The sequence below is a fragment of the Stenella coeruleoalba genome, assembly GCF_951394435.1.
Source record: "Stenella coeruleoalba genome assembly, chromosome: 2".
Lineage (NCBI taxonomy): Eukaryota > Metazoa > Chordata > Mammalia > Artiodactyla > Delphinidae > Stenella > Stenella coeruleoalba.
The window spans coordinates 76,130,749-76,156,126 of record NC_137147.1 but is presented as its reverse complement, the minus strand read 5'-3'; the positions used below and the strand labels follow the sequence as shown (position 1 = coordinate 76,156,126).

Sequence of the window (25,378 nt, the reverse complement as noted above, 5' to 3'; positions counted from 1 at the left end):
GCGAGTAAATTCCCTTTTATCAAATGACACACAAAGTCCAATGTCCGGTTTAAAAGATCCAGGTAACAGAATGGAAACTAAATTCCTATTTAAAATGTAAATCTCCTCAAAGCTTGATTCTTTATAAAGCCTGTGATTATTCATTCAGGCTTACAGCTTTCTTACTTGAGCAAGGAAGAAATTTACTGAGGGATCAGTTTTCTCCTCAGGCATGCCTGCTGTTCATTCAAATCTTACAGACTTTCCCTTCATTTAAAAAAAAAATCCTGGATTTCTACAACATCGAATTTTGTTTCATACCACAGTGTATTTTCATTCACTTTATACTATACTTCTTAAGACTCTTCTCCCATTTCTGAGCACATCACACAATGTGCTCAGACCTAGGGAGATCTCTTAAGGAAAAAAATTTTCGGTATATTCACACCAATTTGCCTTTCCATTACAGTCTACACAGTAAGTAGCATGGAAAATGCTAATCCTTTTTTTGGTGGGGGGGGTAACTTATAAAGACAGAATCACAGTCAACATTTTAAAAAAATGATAGCATTCGTTTACTGACTTTGGTTCTTTTCTTTTTTATTTTGGCCATGCCAGATCTTAGCTCCCCGACCAGGGATCGAACCTGAACCCCCCAACAGTGGAAGCTCAGAGTCCTAACCACTGGACTGCCAGGGAACTCCCCTGACTTTAGTTCTTAAAAAAACTTCCATAGCAGATACTTTTCCTAGTCATTTGCAGAATTTCTAACATTTCTTCGATCATTAACCCCTAATAGGATAGGACGACTCTTTAAAATCCCTCAGATTCTATGCTAAGAACCTTGTTCAGTGAACAGGCTAAGAAATAAAAAATTGCTTGACAGGAAATAATTATCTTATTTCACCATTCTCATAAATTTAAGTAACTGATTGAAAATCATGTCTTCTATTAACTATGACCCAAGTCTAGAGATGTTTTTTTCTCAGCAGTCAACAACTATCCTGAACTTTTCTGCCGGGACAGTCAGACATCAGAGTCCATGAGAAACATATTTACTCCTTTCCAGGGCCAGTCTTGATAAATCAAATTTGTGCTGATTTAAGTTACATCTGCTTCTGGAGTCTAGAATCTTTGATATTGTAGAAAAAGAAGATTGTATCACTGGAATGCAAACTTCACAAAGCAATTTTAAAATCAGTGGCACTAAGCAAACATTCAAATTCAATGTCAAAGGCCATGAATGAGAAGATTGGGAAATACTGACTTGATTAAGTTGATAAGGAAAGGAAGAAGCTAGCATTTCTTGAATGCCTATATACGATATTTTGCCTCATCATCCCTCTAATATGAAGTAATTGGATTAAAAATTTATGGTTGCCCCATAATAGAAGCTCAAGTCCTAAGAAATCTTCCAGGATTTAAAAAAAAAAAAAAAAAATTAACCCCCAAGAGTAGCTTGAAAAACAACAAAAATCCCTCCTCGAATCTCTCATACCTCATCTTCTAAATTAAAATCCATGTAGAGTTCCACATACCAGCTAGCTACCAGAAAGAATATAAAGTTAGGTGTATGTAAGAAGAGAGAACTAAAAGCCTGGGAATATTTCCAGAGGGGCGGTAAATAAAGGCATTCCTATTCACAACGGTTGGACAAACACTGTAGGTACATTAAGCTCCACCACTGAACCCTATCAATGTTAGAAGAGCAATTAGAAATGATGAGAAAAATGGAACTAAACAGGTTGACTTTCTCAAAGGTATACAGAGAGGGGAGAATCCTGGTCTCCTGGCTTCCAATTCAATGCCTTTTCTCTACAATATAGCTGCTGTTATTTTTCAAGCAACTCTTCCATTTTCAGTCAGATGTCATTTCAACGGACAAAAAAATTACTTAAGTGAGCACACGGGTATTTTTCAGTGGATGCTGACAGCTGCACAGGAGTCTTTCTCAAGGTCTCTTCCCCATCCCCAGCACGCTTCTAAGACTCAAAGCACAGCACTGCTCCTGCTACAGAAGCTACCAAAGTTTCTCTTCCAAGTGGTCTTTTGTACCCCTGGGGCACTCTTCCCTCTCATCTCCCTCGTTTTCGTTTTTAAACCACTCCTTTCTTCCCACAACATACAAAATAAGAGCTCTTTCAAATCATTTTAATAACCTGGCAGTGATTCAAAGTATGCAAAGAAGACTCAAATATCTTCCCTTTAAAGGGGATGCTACCATGATGGCCTCACCACAAGCATGATCAAAGGCAAGGATGAGACCGGATGCAAGGAGCAAGGGTCGTAGCAAGACTTCAAGGCTCACAGATGGAAGAGCTTGGTTTCAGAAAGTCTCCTGAGAGCTAGCAGGCGGCAGAAGAGACGTGAAATTTCAAGAGATCCTCAGAGGACGGGGCGCGGTTGCTGGGTCATGAGCACCTTGAAGCGTTTCTTGATGGTGACTCGGTGTCGAGAGTATTTGTCGTCTGGGGAGAACCGAGCAGGGTGGGCCGAGCAGGTCTGCTGTCCCATGGGGTCAAGCTTCTGCTCGAGGAGGAAAGACAGAACATAATCTCAGTACTGGAGTCGTGGGAAAACCCAATCACTGGCGTCGTGAGGGAAATGGAGGCTGGGATGGGGAGGAGGCCGCGCGAAAAGGGTAAACATGAAGACAGGAGCCGCGACTGCTCAGATCAAGAAGCCACACACTCCTGCCTCTACCACGCCAGGCTTCTGGGCTTTCCGGTCCCCCCACCCACGTCGGCAACTGACGGGCTCGTCTCGACCGTTCCTCCCAACGACATTTCTCGCCATGTCCATATACAACCTGTTTCCTCCTCTCACCTTCAGCGTGTAGACCCGGTCTCCTTGCTCGTTGAGGTAATACTGGAGAAACATGACCACACAGAAGCGTGGGCTTCTCAGTCTGCAGCGCCTCTTAACTGAAGGCCTCACGTGTCAATTTCCTTCCGGGATAGCCGGGAAGTCTCGCTCTCAAAGCGCGCCGGGAAATGTAGTCCAGTTTATGCCTTTCTCCAGCAGGCCAGAATGGGGGCGCACTAGCGCAGGACTTGGCCCGTTGCAACCCAGTCGCAACCTTGCGGGCGGGCGTTCTAAGACACGTGGAGTGTGCCCACTGTGTGCCAGACTCTTCTAGGCATTGGAGGGGGGTGGGGATGGACACAGATTGAACATTAATGAATAGAATCCTGTCTTTATCTCAAAATTCACACCCATTTCAGAGGCAATGGGTTTCTAGCACCTGGAGAAACCAGGACTCCAGGATCCAGAGCCCCTTTTACCTCAGGGAAGAAAGAAGGTTTTCTTCCCTCCCCGTTTTTACATCCGGTTCCCTCGCCCTATTTCAAAGTATTGGCGGCAAAGAGTGCATGATGGGTATTCAATATTCTGTACGAAGAAAGCGTGAAGTTATTTTATGAAACTCGTGAAGTATGTTTTAGTGGTCGACCCAGGATTCAAACTCAGGTCTCTACCACAAATTCAACGTTCTTTCTTATAGTGGTGAGTAGCTAATAATAGCATAATAAGATGCACCTCCTAGAGGTATTGCGAATTTTTAAAAGAACGTACAATTTCTCCTTATAGGACTCTAGTTTAAAGAAATGAAAATTGGAACCCAGATATCATTAGAAAGGTGATCATTGCCGTACTATTTATAACGGCAAAAACATTGTAACATATATTAATTTTATTAACAGAAAAACCGGAAAGCTGTTTTTTTTTTTAAGAGTATAGCTTCTGTTTACTTGTAGTTGCATAAAATACCTCTGCAAGGATTCAGAAGAAATTTGGTTTCCTCTGGGATAAAGAACTCGGTTCCAGAGGAAAGGAGTGGAGGGAGACTTGCTGTGTATGCCATTTTGCATAGTTTGACTTTTTAACCGTGCTGATGTATTATTACCCGTTTAAAAAATTAAAATTATTGGGCTTCCCTGGTGGCGCAGTGGTTGAGAGTCCGCCTGCCAATGCAGGGGACACGGGTTCGTGCCCCGGTCTGGGAAGATCCCACATGCCGCGGAGCGGCTGGGCACGTGAGCCATGGCCGCTGAGCCTGCGCGTCCGGAGCCTGTGCTCCGCAACGGGAGAAGCCACAACAGTGAGAGGCCCAAGTAACGCAAAAAAAAAAAAAAAGAAAGAAAGAAAAAAAATATTTAACAAAAATTTAAAACAACAAAAATAATTTAACAGATGAAAAGAAGGACATTTTGGTCTTGAAATTTTAGGCTGAATGGCAGTTTTTGATAAAGTGGGGGAGGCTTTTCAGCCAAGGGTAAGGCTAAGCCTTCTATGGACTGCAGAGCTGATGGTAGTGGTTTATTTGGGAACTGCAGGACAGCTTTCCAAGGAAATGATATGCATACAGTAATTCAACACCCTTGATCTTCTGAGACAACCCTAATTTCAAGCATTCTGTTCCCTTGATCCTTAAATATACAGACTAGGTACTCTGAATTTGGTTTAGAAAATACAGCCAACATTGAATTGTCAAGAGTTCGCCACAACCTGCTATTAATAGGAAGTCAGGTACCAGAACTGGGTGTAATTGAAAGGCACAAAACTAGATATATTGGTAAAGAATTGTATAGGGAACAGGGATGTAAAACTATGCGGTTGGGAATCTGAGAAAGAATTTGCAAGTTGTCCTAAAGAGATACACAACAATTGGGTTGCCATACTCTGGTTTGGAGGGAATTCCTGGTTACTGCCTACATACCAGAGCCCTTCATGGAATATCTCCCTAACCTCACCCTATATTCCCCCTCCCCTCCCCCACTGCAGAATGCCTTGAGTCCTAGATTCTAGTTCTGTTTTGATCTGATCTTTACCCTCCCTTCCTTGGATCCTTGTGTATCTACTGGAGCCAGGTTACTCTCTGGGTCCTGTACCTGCCTGTCTCATTCTGGAGGCTTCCAGACAGCCGCGGTTAGTGCCCAAACCTGAGAGGATGTCTTCCGATGGAGGTGAGTCTGCAGGTGGGGGGAAGGTCCCTGCCACCTGCTCCCCCCTTGGAGATTCAAAACTTGACACTTTACGTGGGGACCAGCTCTCTGGGCTGACCTCGAGGGATGTGAGAACACTAGACCCCGTCAAAGGCATCACACTTGGGGAGGCTGGGGAAGGAGATCGTGCCATTAAGACTATGGGTTGGGGAAGGAAGAGGGCCCCCTGGGTGGCAGATCAAAGTGCCTCGGAGGAAAGTGCTGAGTAGAGAGAAGGGATGGTAGTTAGCAACTTACTTCTCTGGAAGAGGGATTCCTTCAACATGTGTTTGTGTGGCACGGGCAGGGGTGTGTGTTACGAGGGACACAGAGGGTTTCAAAGGGAAGACCCAAGTTCTGGTGTCTTCTTTAGGCAATTGGAGGCTGCTCTAGAATTTTGCCCTGAGAGAACTGAGCTGGGGCTGCTCTCGCTCTTATCGGGTGGGGGCGAGTGGAAGCCTTTGCTAGAAAACTGTTCAGTGGGGTCATCTGTTGCCAAGTCTGTAGAGAAATGTCCTCTCAGAAGCTAGACCAGAAGGTGCTGTAAGTGCCTCTGCTTAGAGCCTCTTGGCTCCTTGCAGCCCCAGCGAGGGCTTCTCTTCTAGTTCAGGGAGCAGTTTTCCTTGCTTTCCCAGGGCCAGGGGAAGTGGGTCACTCCAGCAGGGATGAGAACTGGGGCTTCCCTGAGATGCTGTGTCTTTCTACCTTTTGTGGAACTCAGGCCTTCAGACCCATTTCACTGTGTTCCATACTTCGGGGAGTATTCCTGGCCCTCTGCTCTGTGGTTGAGGTGAAGGGTTTGCTCGTATTCCATGTCTCCTTCATGATCAGGAAGCAGCGGAAGCTGAATGTTGTTAGTTTACCAGTGGAATATTCTTTATAAGAGGGGGAGGAGAGTAGCATGAAATTAGGCAGATGATCTTCTGCTACTATTATTAAAAGTCCTGGGCTTCCCTGGTGGCGCAGTGGTTGAGAATCTGCCTGCTAATGCAGGGTACACGGGTTCGAGCCCTGGTCTGGGAGGATCTCACATGCCGTGGAGCGGCTAGGCCCATGAGCCACAACTACTGAGCCTGCGCTTCAGGAGCCTGTGCTCCGCAACAAGAGAGGCCGCGATAGTGAGAGGCCCACGCACCGCGATGAAGAGTGGCCCCCGCTTGCCACAACTAGAGAAAGCCCTGGCACAGAAATGAAGACCCAACACAGCAAAAATAAATAAATTAATTAATTAATAAACTCCTACCCCCAACATCTTAAAAAATAAAAAAAACATAAAAAAATAAAGTCCTAGGAGATACACATCCTGATTAATTAAGTACACGTTTTATGTATTTATCCCTGGTATCTTTGACTAGAGTCCACATAGCCCCTGAACTGTGTTTCAGACTTCATTGTCAGTGCCTTGTTCAAAAGTGGACCCTAAATTTCTGATATTAGGTGTTCCAAGCAGAAGGATCACAGATAACGTTTTAATAGGTCCCGCATCTCCTTAAAGCTCTGGAAACCTCCTCCCCACACCGCCTTCCCCTTACCCATTTCCTGGCTCTTATCTCTAGTCATTCCTGGCTGTTATGTAACAAAATTCCTGGGAACAAAACATCTAATGCACACACACCCCCTTCCTGGGAACAGTGCTTCTGCGTCTGGTGGCAGGGACCACAGAGCAGCTGAGAGCAGAATCCAGGTGGCGTGAGGGTGTTTGGAATGTACCCGTATGCTGGGTGACATGTGTTATGGGGTATGAACTCGTGGGCCTAAGGGTCCTTGCAGCTTGCTTCCCTAGCGCACTAATTCTCAGCAGGGAGTAAGGGACATCAGAAATACTTGGGGGACATTTGCAAACTCTACATGTCCCCCCTCCCTCACCTGTTGAGAATCAGGGCTCTGATTCTTCAGGGACTAGAGTGGAACTCAGATGACCTAGCTTCTGGTCTCCTCTTCTCCTTCTCCAGCCCCTCGTTTTCTTTGTCTCTGCAGCGTCGCCATTGCCAGGACACGACATGACCCTGAAACCTGGCGCTGCCCTGTCTCCTTTCACTGCACTTCCCTTCCCACAGCCTGGTCCTGGCCCATCAGACCAACCACCCTGGGGGCCGCCCTCGCAGCACCCCATGCCTTCAGCACTCTCTCCAGGCAACCCTCTGGTGCTCTCAGCTTTCCCCAGCCCGTTGTTGGTGACAGGGGATGGGGGCCCTGGCCCCAGTGGAGCTGGAGCTGGCAAGGTCACTGTCAAAGTCAAGACAGAAGGAGGGCCAGCTGAGCCCTCCCAAACTCAGAACTTTTTCCTTACTCAGGCCGCCCTCAACTGGACTGCCTCAGGCGCTCCCTTTGGGGGCCCTGAGAGTCCTGCCCCCGGATTCCTGACAGCCTCTAATGTGAAGACCCTTCTGCCCCCGAAGGCAGTTGGGGTGATCCAGGAGGGCCTCCCAGGCCTTCCTACTCAGGCTCCATTACCAGCTGCCCAACTGGCCCCCATCGTGCCCCCGGAAAAGGCTTCGCCAGGGCCGCATGGGGCAACTGGGGAAGGAGGTCCTGCGGCTACCCGATCCAAGCCCTCACTGGATGACCTCTCTTATACCTCCAAGGGTGTTTATGAGAATTTCCAATGCTGGCAGCGCTACAGAGTGTTGGCAAGGAGGCACTCATCCCAAAGTCCTGATGCAGAGGCCCTTTCCTGCTTTCTTATGTAAGTGGAGAGACCTGAGATTCATTATTCTAGAGGCTTTTAAATAAGGAGGATTTGGGGATGGACAAAAGAGATTAGGCTATTTAGGAATACTTGAGGGCAGGTGATGAGGGTGCTGGAGATGCTATGATAATGAAAATAATAACGACGACGGCCACAACCATAACAAGCCTCTTTACCCACGTGCCAGATGATAACGAGCTTTCAGGTGTCTCCTCTCAAGTGATCTTCGCAACCCTGTGAGTTCAGGCAGGCATTTTTATGGTCATCCTCATTTACGGATGAGAAGACTGCAGCTCAGAGCAGTGATTGGAACTCGGGTCTCTGATACCGAGTGCCAGGGCCCTCCCGTTCTATTTTACTACCTTTTGGCGTGGAGTTGAGCTGTCCAAACCGGCCAGGATGAGGAGCGCTGGGAGGGGAGGATGGCGCGCGGCCGGGCTGAGGAGCTTGTGTGCCACCCTCTCTACCGCCCCACGTTTTTTTGTTTTTGTTGTTTTGGCCACGCTTCGCGGCTTGCGGGATCTTATTTTCTCAACCAGGGATTGAACCCGGGCCCATGGCAGTGAAAGCACCGAGTCCTAACCACTGGACCGCCAGAGAATCCCCCACACTGCCCCCTGTTTTATTCAGGAGAATTCAAGTTGAAATAGGGAGGCGGTAGAGCTTGCTTAGTGGTCGAGGACCAAGGCCCCACCACTCACTAGATTTGTCATCCTGGGCCCTGGCATTTACTATCTTTGCCCTCAGTTTGCTCATCTAGAAAGGGGATGATTATACCCACCTCAGAGCGCTGCTGAAAAGATGAAATGAGTTAATGTATGTGAAATGCTCAGCAGAGCGCCTGGCACAGAGAATGCTTCATTAAGTGGTAGCTGCTATTGTTATCATTAAAAGGCAATCTAGAAGAGGAGAAGAACTCACAAAGGGCCAAAATGTCTGTGTGAGCGGATGCTTGGCCTGGGAGCCCAGAGTCATAGGCTGTTATGTTTATAAAGCAAAGTCATTGACCATCTGAAGAATTTTCTTCCCACCAAGACCCTCCGTCTCTCTCAACTGCACTGTACTCTCAGCATTTTGTGTAAACCACCATATAACGCATGCCACATCTTACTGGACTTAAAAAAAAAAGACCAACTGTACCTGTTGTTCCTCCAGTGGCTGAACCCCTAAAGGAATCCCCCCCTTCCATCCTGACTCTGGAGTGAATAAATCAAAAGGCTCCCCCAAAGTCCTTGGTGTAGATCACCGTACCGACTTCCCGCTTTCTGCAGACAGCTCTGGGTTCTCTCTTGGAGGCTGGCAGGCTGAATTGCTAACTCCTGGCCTATTTCTGTTCTCCACGTTCAGGGGCTCTGGGCAGGGTCTCCCCCAAAGTGCAGTCCAGACCCTCTGCCACAGTCACCCGGGAGGCTGGTAAGACGCTCAGAACTGGGATTCTGGGGCGCTGGCATCCATGGTTATAACAAGCTTCCCCAGGTGATTCTACACAATAATGATTGAGGACTCATGGGAAGTCAGAAAGGCAAAAATGCATCATAAAGAGCTCAAAGAGTATTGATATTTGCCTGTGACGGGTATCCCAGAGGCAAAAAAACACTTAAAAACCAACACATAAAAACACCACACAGCCTTTAATTAGATTCATTTGGGTTAGGGAGTGCCTTTTTAAAAATGTAAGAGCCATTGGGCAGGGTTCAGCCTACTTTACAATGAATCCCATTAATTGAGTAACATGAGCGCTTTCTTCCTCATGTTTTGTTGAGGACAGCACTGTGAGAATTCAGGGTAGTTGATTTTAAAGGGTGGGGAGACAAACAGTCTGATTTTGTGCGAGGTTTGTAAATTTCAGTGGGAAGAAAGGCCAGTGTGGTGAATGGATGGATGTGAGGTTGGGGGTCTGGGATCTAATCAGCAGTGGGATGTGACAGGGACTGTGGGGCATGTTTGATCTGATGAGGGGCCGGGGGTGTGCACTGAGGTGGGTGTCAGGGCAGGTGGGAGGGGGGGTACACTTGTAGACTGTGACTGACCCAATGGGGGTTTTAGCCCAGTGCTTCGTTCCCCGGCCCGGCGGAAGCCCACTATGACCATGGAGGAGGGACTGCCAAGGGCTGTGCAGGAGTGGGAACGTACCAGCAACTTTAACCGGATGATCTTTTATGAGATGGCAGAAAAGTGAGTCCCACCAACCCTCATCCTCCCCAGGGGGGCTGTGTGGCTGAGGGGTGGGAGCAGGTAAGAGAGGCTTGGGTCTGGGCTGTGGATGGTTACTATAAGGGATGCTGGAGGAGAGGTGTAGACTAGCATAGGGTCTCCTGGATCCTCACTGCTTCTTCCACCATCTTGACTCTTGGGCTTTTCTATCCTATCTCCTCTTGGAAGCTCTCCCTTCTCCAGACCTTGAGTTGTATAGGGGCCTTGATATTGAAGCTCTTAGAATGGGATTGGAGCCCGGTTGGTGTCAAAAGTCCACGCTGAAGGGAACCTAGCAATGAGGAGGTAAGCCCTACTAGGCAGGTTCTTTCCTGTCTCGCTGACCAGGTAGCAAGTGACTACTGATGCAGACCTTGGGGCCACCACTCCTCTGGAAAGAGTTTAGCCCGTCATCTTAGGGAGGGGCTGGTTCTCGAAGAGGTTTGTCAGGGCAAGGTCCTGGATGCCCAGAGTGGTCTTCTGGTTCATATCCCCCATTTCTCCATGATAATCTCCTCGGTTAAAAAAGTAACTCAGGAAAATGAACCCTTCCCTCCAAGCTTAACTATCACTTTCTCCCCCAAATCTGGACCCATACCTCCTAGATTTACCCTTCCAGGACCCCAGTCCCAGCCTCAGGACTCCTGGATCTCAGCGCTGCTTCCTGCTGGGAACCTGCCTTAAATTGCAACCCAGGCCCTGCTTTGGGATTTCAGGCATCCTTTATGGTTGTAGGCAGGGGCAGAGGAGGCCTTGAGGAGCGGCCCACGTGTGGGATCTTGCCAGGTTGTGGCATAGGCCTGACTGAATTCAACAAACCTGTATTAATCGCTGCTGTATACCCTCACCGATGCTGGGTGAGATAGCGTATGAAAAAGCCATGCGTGGCTCTGTCCTGTGAAGCCTACAAGCTCTAGATTGTTTTCTTAACAAGCTTCCTAAGTGACGATTGCAGGTAGGGGGGCTATGTGGAGACCTTGTGAGTTTTCCCCAGAACTGTTATTCGGCCCTCTGTGAGTAGATACCCTGGGGTCTTGTGTCTGGGTTTCGAATGGATCTTGGTCTTCTCAGCACTGCCTGGGCCTTCGGCACCCTCTGCAGGTTCATGGAGTTTGAGGCCGCGGAGGAGGTGCAGGTTCAGAACACGCAGCTAATGAATGGGTCCCAGGGCGTGCCTCCTGAAGCCCCTCTGAAGCTTGATCCTCCAGGGACCCCAGCCCCCGAGGTTTGCCAGCAGGCAGGTAAGGCCGCCCAATTCCAACAGGAACCGTGGGCCAGAAGCTCAAAGGGAGGTGTGCAGAAACCAGTCACGGATCAGGGGAGGCATTGCCTGTGCTTCTACCAGTTTCCCTCCAGGCAGGGGCATTTGATGTTCCAAACAGGACATACATAGGAGACTGAGTTCTCAGGTTCCCTTTGTCCTAAGCTAGGTATTGATCTTGGCTAAGTAAACCAACTACTCTCTCTCAGAGACTGTAATTGAGGCACATGATACCTCATCCACCCAAGAAATGGGGGCTGGATCAGGGGGCTCTTTGGAGTTTCAGGGGTTCTGAGATTCCTCATCCAGATTCTCTCGCAGACCCTCCAGCTCCTAAATATCCTCCCCTGGCTGGTACCGTGTGTCAGGTCTGCCTGCTCCAGTCTGGAACCGTCTCAACGTGCCCAGGTTGCCGTTACAAATGCTGGTGAGAGGCAGAAGCCGAGGCCTCGGTGCCGCTTCCCATTTCTCCTTCCTGCTTCACCCCTCAGTGTACATTCCCAAGAAGGCGGCCTCCAAGGCGCGGGGGCCCCGCCGGCGGCAGCGCAAGACCCAGAGGCCTCCGGCTCCTGAGGCACCCAAGGAGATCCCACCAGAGGCGGCGAAGGAGTACACCGACATCATGGAAGGGCTGCTGGCGAGCCACCTGGCCACCGAGGAGTCGGATGGAAAACAGGAAGAGGAGGAGCAGCAGCGGCAGGAGGAAGGGATGTATCCAGATGCGGATCTCCTGAGTTACATCGATGAACTGTGTTCTCAGGAGGCCTTTGTCTCCAAGGTGGGCTGGCCCTGGGTGTCTGGTTTCTAGCAGATCCTGGGGTGGGAACTCCAGGGAATCAAAAATCTAGGGTTCTGCCCGAGGCAGTGGGCGACTCGACTGTCTTCCGTGCTGAGGAATATGTGTGCATGGGTACACACACGTGGATGCGTGAAGCTGGTGTTTTCTAAAAGCCCAGGGAGAGGGGTGGTGAGTAGGGAGGTGCATCGCTGCTTCTCTAGAGCCTCTTGGCTCCCGTTATCTCCTGTCAAGAACTCCCATCACTTTTCCTTCCATTTCCCCAGGTGGAGGCCGTTATTCACCCTCAATTTTTGGCAGATCTGCTGTCCCCAGAACAACAGAGGGATCCCTTGGCCTTAACAGAGGAGCTGGAACAAGAAGGACTCGGTCTTGTCCAGGTAAACCTGGGAGGTAGAGACTATCAGAATGAGAGGCTCCCGTGGCTTTACCTAACCCTACACTGTCTTGGATGGTATGGCTCCTAGAGACAAACAGCTTCAGCAGTCAGCTTTGGGTGCAGAACAAGTAGGCAAGGGACCGTGGAAACGGGAAGCATAAGGGCTCAAAGCATGGGAATAAGACCCAAGAAGGTGGAAAAGAAGAGCTGTGGTTATCTGGCTTTGAGGCCGTTACTTAAGCCACTTGCTTGCGTTCCCTGCCCTGCCCAAGTATCATCTACCCAACACCCAGCCCGCCACCCCTTCTCACAACCACATATAGAACAATATCTGTCCATTCTCCTTCTAGCTGGTCCAGCAGCGACTCCTGCCCTTGGAAGAGGAGGAGGACGCAGAGGCACCTCCAAGCTGCAGTGGAGCTCTATTGGACTCGCGTCCTTCTGTTTCTGATGAGGATGAAGATGGGGCTGGGCGGCCTCGGCCCTCACCTGGGCTTTGGGTGGCTGGAAAGTCTGCTTCTCTGGGAAAGCGGGCAAGAGAAGTGCCTGCTGGGCAGGAGCAGGACTTAGATGGCCTGAGGGGGATGTGCAGGGATGGGAACACTCTGCCATCCCCCAGTGGCTGGGACCTGCAGCTAGAACTTGCAGCTCCACAGGGAACGCAAGGGCCCTTACGTATAGAGAGAAGAGGGTCTGGGAAGGTTACAAACCAGATAGCCCCACCTCAGGATGGCCACCTGGGAGGCGCTGAGTCCCCCGGGTGCTCCCTGGTGGGTGATAGGACTTCCGAGGCTCTGCCCCTTTGCTGGCAGGAAGGCCCCCAGTTCGAGATAGTTCTCAGTTTGGATGCTGGACTTGCAGAGCTGGCTCCTCTGCAAGGACAGGGGTCAGAAAAGCAGGCCCTGGGGCTGCAGACTGAACGACAGATAGGGGGTCTTGGAGTGGCTCCCCAGGAGACGGAGCCATTAGCAGTGCCCCAGGAAGGCTCTTCAGGGGCCATGTGGGGAGATGACAGAGGTCCTCCCACGGTTCAGAGTTACGACCAGAACCCTTCCCCTAGAGCAAGTGGGGATAGGGGCGGGGACGGGGCCTCCCTCAGTCCGGGAGTTTGGCTCAGCAGTGAGATGGATGCCGTAGGCTTGGAGATGCCCTTACAGATCGAGGAGGTCATAGAGAACTTCCATGATTGGGAATGTGTCACTGAGCACCAGCAGGGCGGCCAGGCATTGGGCTCCAGAAGCAACATTTCTCTGGGTCCTGGAGAAAACACAGCACCTGGGGATGTGGGAAGCAGCATAGTTAGCTGTGCAGGCACAGATGCCACAGCTGCCCTAGAAAAGAGAAACTACTGCAGCTCGTCAGGACCTCTGAGGGCCAACAGCCCGGCCTCAAGCCTTAAAGAAAATAGAGAGCAGAGCCCTGAGACTCTATGGGATCCCAAGCATCTGTGGGTTGAAGGTTGCCCCCCGTTGCTAGAAAGCAGAATTGGTGCCTCTACACTGGGGGCTTCTGAAGAAACCCTCCTGCCTGCAAATCAAGGCAACATCCTTATCCTGGGGACCCAGGATACCTCCTCCTTCCCTGAGGCCAGCCCAGAGGCAGGGAGCGGAGGCAATTCCACTTCTCCCCTGGTGGAAGCCACAGATCAGGTCAACATACTAGATGTTAGGGATGCCGGTGGCCTCCAGCTAGGGGTCAGTAAGGATACCTGCCCACTAAGTTTTAATTCTTATGACCCCCAAGGAGAAGGCAGGGAGGATACTGATTTATCTGAGCCTAAAGACCTTGCTCCCTTACCAGGAGATCCAGAGTCTTACGCACATGGGACGCCCAAATCAACGGCTCCCCACCAGGGCCTTAGAAGCAGTTCCCCTAGATTAGTTCTGAGAGAAGCCTCTCCTGTCAAAGAAACATGTAGCTCAGCAGATGGGGCCAAAGGCGAGGAGTGGGGGGACGAGGAGGACGAGGAATTCTCCAACTTTGCCCACCTCTTGGCCTCTAAACTTAGCCTCTCATCAAGGGGACCTCCCCTCAGTTTTCGCCCTGCCTCAGGCCTGTTCTCCTCAGGGGGTCGGGGGGCCCAGAGAGCATCCCACTCCCTCGTTGCTGAGGCAAGAGGCCTCAGCCAGCCTCCGTATCCTGTTGCCAAGTCTGGGAAGCGAGCTCTAGTTGGAGGCCCAGCCCCTGCTGAAAAGAGGCCCTTCCAGGGAGCTGACCTTGGGGCACCTGGGAAGAAACCCCTGCCTCTGGGAGTGGTTCGGGCCGCACAGCCTCGTAAAAGAAGGCGTGATGGTTTCCTCACAGGCAGGAGGAAGAAACGATGTCGTACCCAGTAGGGGGCAGCGGGACCATCCTGTCCCACCTGCCAGTCCCTGCAGCTGGGGGGCCCAGAGTAGATCTCACCCTGGGGACACACCAACTGTTGTTCTCAGCCCTAAGTTGTTTTATTGTTCTGCAAAAGTGGCAAGCGTGGGAAAGGGCTAGGCTAGAGGTGGTCCCCTTGGTGAGAGGTTGGGGGGAGTACCTTTGGAAGTTGTATGGGGAAAAAAAAAAATAAAGATTTTGTTGTTGGAAAATGCTTTCAGTGTGCCCCTTTGTATCATGTCTTTGCTCTAGATGTGGTAAGATGCTGAAAAGAAGAAAGGAGGTGAGGGCGGCCTCGGATTTGATGGGTCCAGGTGACTTTCCAGCCTCTTCTAGGCCCTCTGATAAGCCCTGGCGCTGAGGGTCCCCCATGATTACTTTATTCCTCCCTCATCAGAAGCCTGGATGTGGTGTTCGGAGGGCTTCTCCGGATATCCTACCAGTATCTGTTTCTCTTTAAAAGTCCATAGATGGAAAAGCCCTTCTTTTTAACCTGTCAGATTTCTGGGATAGGTATCTGTTTTCTAAATCTAACTAATTTCCATAATTGTGCCTAGACACAGCACCTTCTTTAGGGGGGGGCCTTTTCTTCTTCCTTGAAAAGCAGCTGGACAGAAGGGACTTATATGTCCGCAATTCATCCTACGGCAGAAACCCCCTGGGCTGCAGGCAGGACGGTTAGTTCCTAACACAGGTCTCTGTCCCTACTATGGCGGGTGGAAACCAATCTCAGTAGGATTATTAAACATGAAATGGTAATTAGCTATTTTTTAACCTCTAATGAGGACAGAACAAGAGGGAATAAGCTGAAAAGAGGTTTGTGAGGAGGCCTGTTAGAGGGTATGACAACAGGAGGGAGGATACGAGATCTGCATGCTCCGTCTGGAAGTGACGAGGACTCATTGGCTGTGGCCAAGAGGACTGACCTTGAGAACCTTTGGGATCTTCCCATGGGCGGTCTGAAATCATGAGTCCCTTTCCTTCCCAGCTAATGATACCGCCAATGTGACTGAGCTTCGTTGTTTTTTTTAAATAGATATAGATATATATTTATATATAAAATAGTTTCTTACAAAATAAGACCAAACGAACAAAAAATGAAAACCAACTTAAAAAAACCAACAACGATAACAAAAAGTCAAGCAGGACAGAGACGGGCTTGAGGGCCAGGGTTGGCCTCTGGCGCTGCCCTGAGTCTGTGGGCGGGTGCGAGCTGGGGAGGTCGAGGTGCTCAGTCGCCCTTCTGCTTGGGGGCCTGCACGGCCCCGTTGGCCAGAGCAGGGATGCTGTCTGGGGAGGAGGCGTTTGGTGTCTGCGAGGGGCGCAGGTAGGTGCCGAAGAGCTTCCCGTGGAGCGGGTGGTGAACGGAGAAGTCCTGGAACTCACCTGCATGGCAAGAGCGAGACGGGAAAGTAAAGACCTGAAGAGGAGAGGAAGTGGTCCCCAACCCTCTTCTCAGAACTGGTATGTCCTGTTCCTCGCATCTCAGCCTCACTGTCTCAAATCCAAGTTGACATCCTCTGCCTCCCCAGCTGGTTCCTCCCAGCCTTGCCCCTCGGACGTCCTGTTCCCACAGGCTGGCTGCCGGTCCTGTTCCCTCCCAGCCCAGTGCCGGGGGCGCTCCGAGTGCCGGCGAGGGGCCTGGGAGGCCATGACTCACAGAGGGAGAGGCCCTGGCGGGCTCCTGCCTGGCACAGCTCGGCGTGCAAGGTCCTGGCAGCAGGGTGGGGCGAGCCCAGCAGCAGGTGCAGGATGGTGCTGAAGCCGTCTTTGTACAGCAGGCGGCCGGGCCCCTCGGCTTGCTTCTCTTTCTCCTCGGCTTGCTTCTCTTTCTCCTCGGCAAAGAGCTGGGAGGGAAAGGGACGCAAGTCAATCTCTCTCCTCGTGCTGTCGCCCCGCATGTCTGTCTGACAGGCTCCTCCTCTTCCAAGAGTGTGGAGCCCAGGCCTCCTGCCCCCCACCTCCCACCCCGGGCCCTTTCGAAATATAATCGTCACGGCTGCTGCCTTCTTCCTGTTGCCAGCGAGGCCTCGGCAGAGACGCTGGGTCTCTGTGGTTCAGACAGCGTGGCCCTGGGACACCGAGCGCCTACCGTCCGGAGGCACCTGAGACTGTACACCGCACAGGCCTCCAGGCAGGGTGAGCACAGCCTCCACGTGCCTCCCACCCCAACGTCCTGATACCTCAAAGGCCAGGCGAGTCAGCTCCTCCAGGCTCCTGCCCCCATCCAGAGCCGCCAACGCAAGGGCCACGTCTCGGAAGTCCACCAAACCCCTGGCATCCTGGAGGGTGGAAGATAAACCAGGGCGATGCAGGGACCAACCCCGTGTGCCCCTTCCTGCTCTGGATCTCAGCTCCTCCCTCTTCTCGTCAGGCCTGGGGGGGACCCCTGCCTGTGTCCACTTCCCTCAGAACCGTGAGCCCTAAACTCTCCGGGATCTCGGACAGTCCTCTCGGGGCATGGGTTTGCCTGGTGACAAAGCTCTCCTATAAAGGGATCTCCTAGGAACGATGGAATCCCTCAGGTATGCTGAAGTTACCATCAAGTTTCTGATATACTATCAGGGCATTCTGGACCCCAAGCTGGAAAAACTGGTTCTCTTCTGACTTGGCCTATGTGGGAGAACGGGTCCAACAAACTAACAGGGGGCCACTGGCATAATTCCTTACCAAAAAACTCCCTGAGGATACCTGCTGTGTCAGATCTATGTGGGACTGGGGCACCTGGGTTTTGGTTCTGTTCTTCTACAGGCTATGATGGGAAGCTCCTTTCAGGGACTGTCTGCCCCAGTCCAAGGACTCAGCACACCTGGATCACTCTCTGTTCTCTGAGAGGATGTTGAGAACCATGGTCTGCATCTTAGGTCAAAAAGAAGTCCTTGGGACCACTGGGAGTTGTTCATAAACATTATGAACCTTCTGGGGTTATTATAATTGGACAAGACAACCTGGTTAAATCCCAGGAAATATACAGCTCACCACGATTCTTGAGAAGGTTCAGGAATCCCCCAGAGAAGCTCTGGGATATGTTTTAAAAATCTGCCCAAGTATTACACATACTTCTGGGTCTCAAACCCTTAACTGTCTAACCTGTCCAATGTTGTCTCCTCTGTATGTCACCTTCCCACCTAACCCTCCCCCAGTGCCCCACAAGGTCATATGATCCCCATCTCTGCCGATCTCCAAAATGCCTCAGAAATTTATGGACCTCATTGACCATCATTTCTCAATTGTTCTTTTCCACAATGAGTAAAACATTGCTGTTCTATGCACTGGACACTCTCTATATAAAAAATGAATCTCCCAGCAGACCTCAGAAGATGTCCATCGAACAATAGCTGTTAGAGCGTCCAGCCCAGACTCCATATTGGCCATCCACATGGCCCCTCGGATACTGTACTTATATCTCGAGCATCCCAGCCCCTTTACCTGCTGGAAGTAGCTAAAGGCACCAGCCACCATCTGGGGGTCAGAGAGCTGTAGCTGCCTGGCAAACTCTTCCTGGCTGATCATTCGACTCCGGCCTGGCTCTGCCTCAGTGTCCACACAGCCAGGGGACAGCCTACAAGGGAATTGTCGAAGGTGCAGAGCTGACTCAGTTTCCTTCTGGACGCATCACCCAGCAGGATCCTGGCCTCAGTGCGGGTACATGTGGTGTTTTTCTAAGATGTACTCTGACTCATAGTCCCCGGAGAGCCATTCCTACTTTTGTCACTGGGGTTATTACGTATCTTTCTTTTTTCCTCCTTCCTTTTACCCCATTATCTTTTAAAAAATTCCTCTGTCTTCCCACTTTTTCTTTTTTTCTTTTTCAAGACTCTTCTTCCTCCTACCCGTTCTCTTTTTTCTTCTTTTTTTCTCTTGCCCACACCCTCATCTTCAAGGTCACTTACCCAGCCTTCCGAAGCACCCTTCCCAGTTCCCAGAGCTGCGGCTCCAAGGCCACCTTCAGCCGGCCCACCACAATCACCGGCAAGCTCCCTACAAACTCACACTCGGTGGCTGGAATGCCCAGGGCCCTACAGGATGAAGAGGGATGGAAAGCAGGGGAAATGAGGCAGAATACTCGCCTGTGCATTCATTACTGATTCTGGCCTGCCGACTACGGAGAGATCAGGCCCCTTTCACTCTCCCCTCCCCCACCTCAGCTGTCCAATAGCCCTTCCCCCTGCCCTAGCCATTCCCCTCCCCACATGTGTGCCTCAAAACCCCAGCCCTCCTTCCCCTCCTGTGGTCCCTCTGCCCTGTATACCTGTTCTAGGAAATACCCTGTGGGACACTTACTGTGCCATAACCCTCTGGACGTTGTTGGCATAGAGGGTGGGGTCCCTGCTTTCCTCCGGGCTGGGGCGGTACACAGGGAGGAACTGAAACACACACACACAGACCTCTCATCAGGACCTCGAACCTAGGGGTGACCACTTCCACCCTCTTTCCGCAAAGCTTCCGGGCTCAGCAGGTGCCCACTCTCCCACCCAACCCACGGGGGGTCATACCTCCACATCCACGATGCTGCAGGGCTGAGAGGCTGTGAGCCAGAGGACTTTGAGTCTAAGAGAAAAGAGACCTCAGAGGCTCAGCAATCTCTAACTACGGGCTCCCCGCACCCCAAGGATGGAGTGGCAAAGTACTGTCCACCGATGTAAGAATAAACCACTAGCCATACAGTCAGCTGGATGAGTATACAGCCGGGAGGCAGAGGGGCCAGAAAGGCGGCAGCATAAGAGAGAGAACGCTGCAGGTCTAGGCCAGGGGAAGACGTGCATGCGAGGGTTTTCAGTAACCGGCAGAGGAAAAGAGGCAAGCCGGGTGGTGCGGACCACCGAGCGAGAAAAGCTAGGCAAGTAAGTCAGAAGTCACTATGATTACAGCAGGAATGATTAGGTGGGACAGCTTAAAGGCACTTCCAGATTACAGCAGGAGATGGGAACAAAACAGAGGGACAGGGGCATCCCCTTCGCTAGAGTTCTCTCAGTCCCAGGACGAAGAAGGGCTATTCACCTTGTCTGGAGGGTGGAAGATGCACCAGGAATTCTGTGGGACCCCACTTCCCACCCTCACCCCAAGAACACCACTACTCACACTCCAGGGCCCCTCCATGCCCAGCTGGTGGTATCCTATGTGGTAAGCAGAGGTGAGGGGAGAAAGGCATTATTTTTCTTCCCCGGAACTGGCCAACCCTTTTGGAGCAGAGGCCCTGACCCTGACCCTGACCCACCCCACATGCACATCCCATGGTGGCACTAGGGGTTTTCACTGATTCCCATTCAGGGTGGACTTGTGCTCCCCCTCCCCCCTCTCGAACTAAGACTCACCAGACTGTTGGGGTAGCGGATGAGGACAGGCTGCACAGGCACCCCCGCGATGAAGGCTCCTAGATCCCGTTTCCACCCCCACCCCCCAGGCAGAGGTTAGAGAACGGAGGTAGCTAGAGGGCATGAAGTATAGGCATCTGGATCAGCTCTACAATGAGATCTGGGCTTGCTCCATTTCATTTATAATTTTCTCTGACTCACGGAGACTCTTCAGTGTCAGCTAGGAGGCTCCCCGTCTTCCTCCCACCCCCCCACCCCTCCACTTCTTGGGTTATTCCAGAGTCCCTCTCCAAATCCTGGGCTCCTTTTTCCTACAGCCCTACCATCCACTGCTGTTTTATTCACCTGGTTTGAATTTAAGCAAAGCCTTCTTGTTGGAACAGGTGCCCTCAGGAAAGAATAGTACCTGGGTAAAAAAAAAAAAAAAAAATCAAGAGACCGGAATGCGGTGGGTGGAAGGGGACGAGAGGAAAAAGAAGCCTCTTCAGGAGGACATAAAAGGCGAGGAGGTTTAAAGACCCTTTTACCCACCTGGGGCCACTTGCCTCCTGAGGTAGCCCGCCTTCGGACCTCCTCCACCACCCTGCGCCGAGAAGCCGGGTCATGCCTGGACACTAGGATGGCTTGGTTGAAGCGAAGAAGGGCTGGGGTCCGGAGAGGATACAAGGAGTCACTTGGTTCTTCCCCAGGGGTAGTAACACCTGCAGCCTTCCCTTCCTCAACAGTAGGAGATGCTTCCCGATTATCTCTTTGCCCTGGGGACCCTCCTTTCCCGGTGTGTTATCCCTTTTAGGGTACTGACCAGAGCTCCCTGCTCTCTTCTAAGCACAGAGCTCAGAGTCGAAGAGGTTGCTTTTCACAAATGGTGTTAATTTGCATTTCATTTGCCAGCATCAGGCAATATCCCTTCTAACTTCTCCCTCCCCGCTTAGGGCCAGTCCTCTCCAGAGTCTCTGATTCCTGTCTCTTTCGCCCAGAGTGGTCATCTCCCCTCTTCACTCCTCTTAATCTCTCACCTCCAATGACAGGAACAGAAAGGTTCTCAGCTCGAGACACAACCTTGGGCAGGTCACAGGGCAGCAGAACAATGGGGTCAAAGAACGTAGAGTGAGGGGCAGCAACCAGGACGGGAGCTTGAAGGCGGGAGGCCCGCTGGCCCCGAACTCGAATCCGGAGGAAACCGAGCAGGAAAAAGAGCAGGCGGCTGAGGCCCAGCACCCCGTTGTGGCACACGGTCCTGCAAGGCAAGGCTGGGCATCAGCGGAGACCGTGATCCTGACCTTCACTCACCCCCCAGGCTCAGACACCCAGGAAAGCAGGTGTCCTTCTTTTGCCCTCTATTACCTGGCAAAGGCGCTAAAGTCTCTGGTTACTTTGGGACATATCAGGGTGCAAAATTTAGAGTTGAGGTCCTGGGTACCAGGGACTGGGCCTGGCTGACTCATCTCACCTACCCAGGCTGGGCAGGAGAGCTTCGGAACCCTCCCTCCTCCTCTCCTTCAAGAGGGAGCAGAATGGATAGCAAGGAAGAGGAATGAGAAGCTGGGTCTCCGGGGGCTGGTTCCTCACTTACTTTCTCCATCCTGTAATCGGCTCCTGAAGCTGCTCCTCAGTAAGACCAGCTACTTGCAGCCAGGCAAAGGGCCAGAGGAGAAAGAGGACGATAAAGGCCAGAAGCACTCGGATGGGGGCCAGCAGTGCCCCCAGGAGGCAGAACTGCAGAGGGTGGGAGAGGAGGCCACTTCAGGGTTGAGATGCTCCCTCCAGGCTTCCCCTCTCCCACAAGAATGGACCCAGGAGCAGAGGACCATCACCCCTGTATACCAGGAGACGAGTTGTGTGGGAACAGGAGATGGGACTGGAACCCAAGGTGGGATGAAGACACCAATGAGGGAAAGAGGATAAAAGATGAATGGCATCAGGGGCCTCACTTTCCCGTCTTTCAGCTGGTGCCCATCACACCAACAAAACTGAAAGACTGTTGAGAGGATTCAAGGATAACTAGTGTGAAAGCGCCCAGCACTGTGCTTGATGGAGGGTAGGCTAGAGATGGTTCCTCCTCCCACCACCACCTTCCATAAATAGCTCCTACGTCTAACAGAAACCAGGTGCACAGTCCTGTCCACTTCGGGTCTGGGAGGCAGAGGGTTGGGAAACACAGAGAGGTCTACTTTTCAGACCCAGGCCATTCTCTAGTTCTGCCCAGGAGCATTTCCCCAGTCCTGGGGGAAAGGCGAGAAAAGAGATCGGCCCTACTCCACAGGGTAGGGGTTGCCAGGAGCCAGGGTGACTCCATGGGCTGCCCTGGGGAGAGTGCAGGTAAACAAACCGAGCCCCAGGAGCCGGCCTCAGGGGAGGTGAAGGCTACAGAAACCTCGGACACTCCCTTCTCATACCACTCCCCAGCCTCCCCAGGCCGGCGCAGCCCTCCACTTCCTGTAGCCAACCCCCCTCTCCACCTCCCTCCCCCCACCCCAGCGGGAGGTGCTGCAGTGCATGGGGGGTGGGGTGGGTAGTGGAAAGGAGGGGTTGCTGGAAGAGCACGGGGGTTCAGGCTCCGGGCCCAGAAACCTCTTCCAAGTCAGAGCCTCCCAGAAGCACTCAGCACGCCCCTGCCCGCCCCCCCCCCATCCGTGGCCTCTACCTCCATCCTAGCCCATCGGCCTCCGCAGGATGTAATCCGCAGTCTCCCGCGTCCTCCACCTCCCCTACCCGTGGGTCCCCTGCAATCCTCCATCCTCACCTAGTCAGTTCTCACACACCTTCAGCTTGTCTGTCGCCCAAGCCCGCGTCCTCCCCAGGACTCCTCGACCACCCCCTGCCGCCCCCACGTGCGCACCCCCTGACTCCCGCCCCGCTAGCCTCTCACCGACCCCTTTTCGGATCCCCATCTGTATCAAGGCTCCAAAAGGCCTCCTTTTTCTATCCCCACGAGTCCTCCCGACGCCCCCCGCCCATACCTTACCTTAACCCTCTGGAGGCGGGAGAGGTGTAACTCATGCACGAAGGGGTTGGGGGGCGCCGGGGGTCCGGGGGTGGGATAGAGGGGGGCCCAGTCCCCCGGACTTCCCTGGCTCATAGCGGCGGGAGAACGTGGGAGAGAGGGCACCCCAGCCCGGCCCCGGGCCCCTCTTTGCAGAGCAGCAGCTGCAGCTGCAGCAGCGGCGGCGGCGATCTAGCCCCGGCCCCGCCTGGTGCGGGGCGCCGAGGGGCGGGGAGCAGGCTGCGCGGTCGGGCCCGCGTTGTCAAGGAGCCGGCCGAGGGGCGGGGCTTCCAGCGTCCCGGCGCCCCAGCTCCTCCGCGCTCGCCACAGCGTTCGCAGCCCCTCGGGCCATTGTTACGAGGCGGCCGGATGCTGGAGCGCGGCGCCTGCCTGCGGGCTGACCCCGGGCCTGCCCCTCCGGGCGTCCCTCTCGGAAAACCCGGCCCGCGCCTCCCCGCAGGCCTCCGGCTCGGAGCGACTTTGGGGCGGCGAGGAGCGAGTGGAGCTGAGAACGCCCTCAGACTCTGCCCGGGCGTCGAGGTCACCCTGTCAAGCACAAATCGGGGTGGGGCCCTCGGGCGGATGAGAATGGAAGGGCGGGCACGCAGTGCGCGGAGGCCGGCAGCTCGCGGCCGAGGCGGGGCCCACCACCTCTCGGAGGCCGACCACCTTTCCTTCCTGGTTGGGTCGACGCCATCGCGCGTGGACTTGAGGCGCTCGCGCCCTCTGGCGGCCGTATTGTGCCTAACAGCTCTCGGCATCCGCGTCCTGCCTGAGCTAGGCAGGGCTGCCTGTTCTGGTGTGAGGACTCCATCAAGGAGTGAGGTACCGGCAACCATCAAGACGCTGGTCATACATTTACCAGGGCTCAACCAGGCCTGGACGGGTAGTGCGAACCTGAAAATCTGGGATGACCCCGGACGCAGCCCTCTTTTTCCTCCTAGTCTCTTTTTTCTGTCTTTCTGTTTCTTTCTCTCCTTCGCTCCAGTGTGTAAGAGGACAAAGTGATACCCCTCATCCCCAAATTCCAAACTGTCCTAGAAAGCACATAAACTGGTTAGACCCTGGTCGTCAGGCCATGGTGAGATCAGGGAACTGGCTAGGCTTTGAGATCCACAGCCAGTAACACAATCAGAAATAGTGACAAAAAGGAGATAAGAGCCTCGTTGCTTGTGGAAAGAAGCTGCCTTCAGTTCACCTTGTTTTACTTCTCTCTTCTGCATCCCTGTCAGTCACCATTTTCTGAGGGTAATGGGAACAATGGCAGATCAATGGGCTATTGGGTCATTGGGTACCATTAATCTTTTATTGGAAGGGGGACCAGGCAAAAGTCAGAAGTCACTTTACTTCTATCTAGACCCCCTTCCCTCCTTCCTTGCCCCATAATTTACCCACTTATATTCCTGCCTATATCCCTAAGAGAGCAGCCAGCATTCTCAGAGAAATAAAAGGATATCCTAGTCAGATTTATTTCTTAAAGTTTTTAGAGAAGATTCCATGGCTCTTTAATTTTAAAATTTTATTTTTCCAGATTTTTTGAGATGTTATTGACATATATGTAAATTTAAGGTGTACAATGTGATTATTATTATTATTTTTTTTTTTGCGGTACGCCGGCCTCTCACTGTTGTGGCCTCTCCCGTTGCGGAGCACAGGCTCTGGACGCACAGGCTCAGCGGCCATGGCTCACGGGCCCAGCCGCTCCGCGGCACGTGGGATCTTCCCGGACCGGGGCACGAACCCATGTCCCCTGCATCGGCAGGCGGACTCTCAACCACTGCACCACCAGGGAAGCCCCAGCCTTGATTTTATATTTGCACTAATCCTTCCTGGAGATAATGGTATGAATTTGAGTTGCTAGAGTGAGATTGGTTCAGAATAAAGTAAACAGTCTTGAATTTGGCACCACAAAATAGTTCATGGGACTGTTGTCCAGTAACTCCTTTGCTTGGGGCATATACCCACCCATTCTTTCCCATGTCCCCTCTGTCTAATGTTAGCTGCCCCCACAGCCACTCCCTTCTACCATTTCTTCATCCTGAGCTTTCCAGTTTTCTGGTGACAACCAAAAAGTTCTGTTTCCTGCCTTCTGCTTTTTCACTAAGAAATACCATTTAAATTTTGATGAAATATCTAAGAATTAGCAGTGATTTATGGGAGAGAACTAGGTTAGGGGCTGTGTGAGGTGGTGGTGGAATGTGTAAAGAGGCAAAGCAAAGCATGTATTCAAGTATTATCATCTCCATTAGGCCTAGCACAGTGTCTAGCAGAAAGTAAGTGCTTCATAATTATTATTGTTGGCTAAATGCATAGTAATATTTATTGCTTTTTTATGCCAGAGTTCACAAAATTCTCTTGTTGGCTCACAATCAGAAGACATAAAATAGAATATAAACAGGATCAAAGAATTAGCAGAGTAGGAATGGAGATGGCAGGG

At 52.0% G+C, this 25,378-nt stretch overlaps 3 protein-coding genes across 3 annotated transcripts; 1 reads left to right on the top strand and 2 right to left on the bottom strand.

The window, feature by feature from the left end:
• Nucleotides 1–2,114: 2,114 nt before the first annotated feature.
• Nucleotides 2,115–2,911, bottom strand: NOP10 (NOP10 ribonucleoprotein). Its single transcript, XM_079913826.1, has 2 exons — nucleotides 2,806–2,911; nucleotides 2,115–2,505 (listed from the first exon to the last, which is right to left on the bottom strand). Exons 1-2 carry the CDS (start codon nucleotides 2,857–2,859, stop codon nucleotides 2,365–2,367), a joined length of 195 nt encoding a protein of 64 aa, XP_079769952.1. The 5' UTR covers nucleotides 2,860–2,911; the 3' UTR covers nucleotides 2,115–2,364.
• Nucleotides 2,912–4,912: 2,001 nt separating this feature from the next.
• NUTM1 (NUT midline carcinoma family member 1) lies at nucleotides 4,913–14,746 on the top strand. The gene is made up of 7 exons (XM_079913469.1): nucleotides 4,913–4,943; nucleotides 6,939–7,647; nucleotides 9,697–9,825; nucleotides 10,945–11,084; nucleotides 11,596–11,882; nucleotides 12,167–12,280; nucleotides 12,630–14,746. The coding sequence occupies exons 1-7, from the start codon at nucleotides 4,928–4,930 to the stop codon at nucleotides 14,613–14,615; spliced, it is 3,381 nt and encodes a 1,126-aa protein (XP_079769595.1). The 5' UTR covers nucleotides 4,913–4,927; the 3' UTR covers nucleotides 14,616–14,746.
• A 489-nt stretch (nucleotides 14,747–15,235) lies between these two features.
• On the bottom strand, nucleotides 15,236–23,650 carry LPCAT4 (lysophosphatidylcholine acyltransferase 4). The gene is made up of 14 exons (XM_079914096.1): nucleotides 22,924–23,650; nucleotides 21,532–21,674; nucleotides 20,975–21,195; nucleotides 20,490–20,602; nucleotides 20,304–20,364; nucleotides 19,959–20,017; nucleotides 19,726–19,760; nucleotides 19,140–19,194; nucleotides 18,928–19,010; nucleotides 18,537–18,662; nucleotides 18,073–18,205; nucleotides 16,827–16,925; nucleotides 16,304–16,490; nucleotides 15,236–16,029 (listed from the first exon to the last, which is right to left on the bottom strand). The coding sequence occupies exons 1-14, from the start codon at nucleotides 23,035–23,037 to the stop codon at nucleotides 15,875–15,877; spliced, it is 1,584 nt and encodes a 527-aa protein (XP_079770222.1). The 5' UTR covers nucleotides 23,038–23,650; the 3' UTR covers nucleotides 15,236–15,874.
• Between the last annotated feature and the right edge of the window lie 1,728 nt (nucleotides 23,651–25,378).

Excerpts from the sequence above, each read along its gene's own strand:
- NOP10 (XM_079913826.1), bottom strand. The coding sequence starts at position 2,859 with ATGTTTCTCCAGTATTACCTCAACGAGCAAGGAGACCGGGTCTACACG. Across the intron at positions 2,506-2,805 it reads ACCGGGTCTACACGCTGAAG|AAGCTTGACCCCATGGGACA; the intron begins GTGAGAGGAGGA and ends CTCCTCGAGCAG.
- NUTM1 (XM_079913469.1), top strand. Across the intron at positions 7,648-9,696 it reads GCCCTTTCCTGCTTTCTTAT|CCCAGTGCTTCGTTCCCCGG; the intron begins GTAAGTGGAGAG and ends TGGGGGTTTTAG. Across the intron at positions 12,281-12,629 it reads AAGGACTCGGTCTTGTCCAG|CTGGTCCAGCAGCGACTCCT; the intron begins GTAAACCTGGGA and ends TTCTCCTTCTAG.
- LPCAT4 (XM_079914096.1), bottom strand. The coding sequence starts at position 23,037 with ATGAGCCAGGGAAGTCCGGGGGACTGGGCCCCCCTCTATCCCACCCCC. Across the intron at positions 19,011-19,139 it reads GCAGCATCGTGGATGTGGAG|TTCCTCCCTGTGTACCGCCC; the intron begins GTATGACCCCCC and ends TGTGTGTTTCAG. Across the intron at positions 18,663-18,927 it reads GTCCAGAGGGTTATGGCACA|GGCCCTGGGCATTCCAGCCA; the intron begins GTAAGTGTCCCA and ends TTCATCCTGTAG.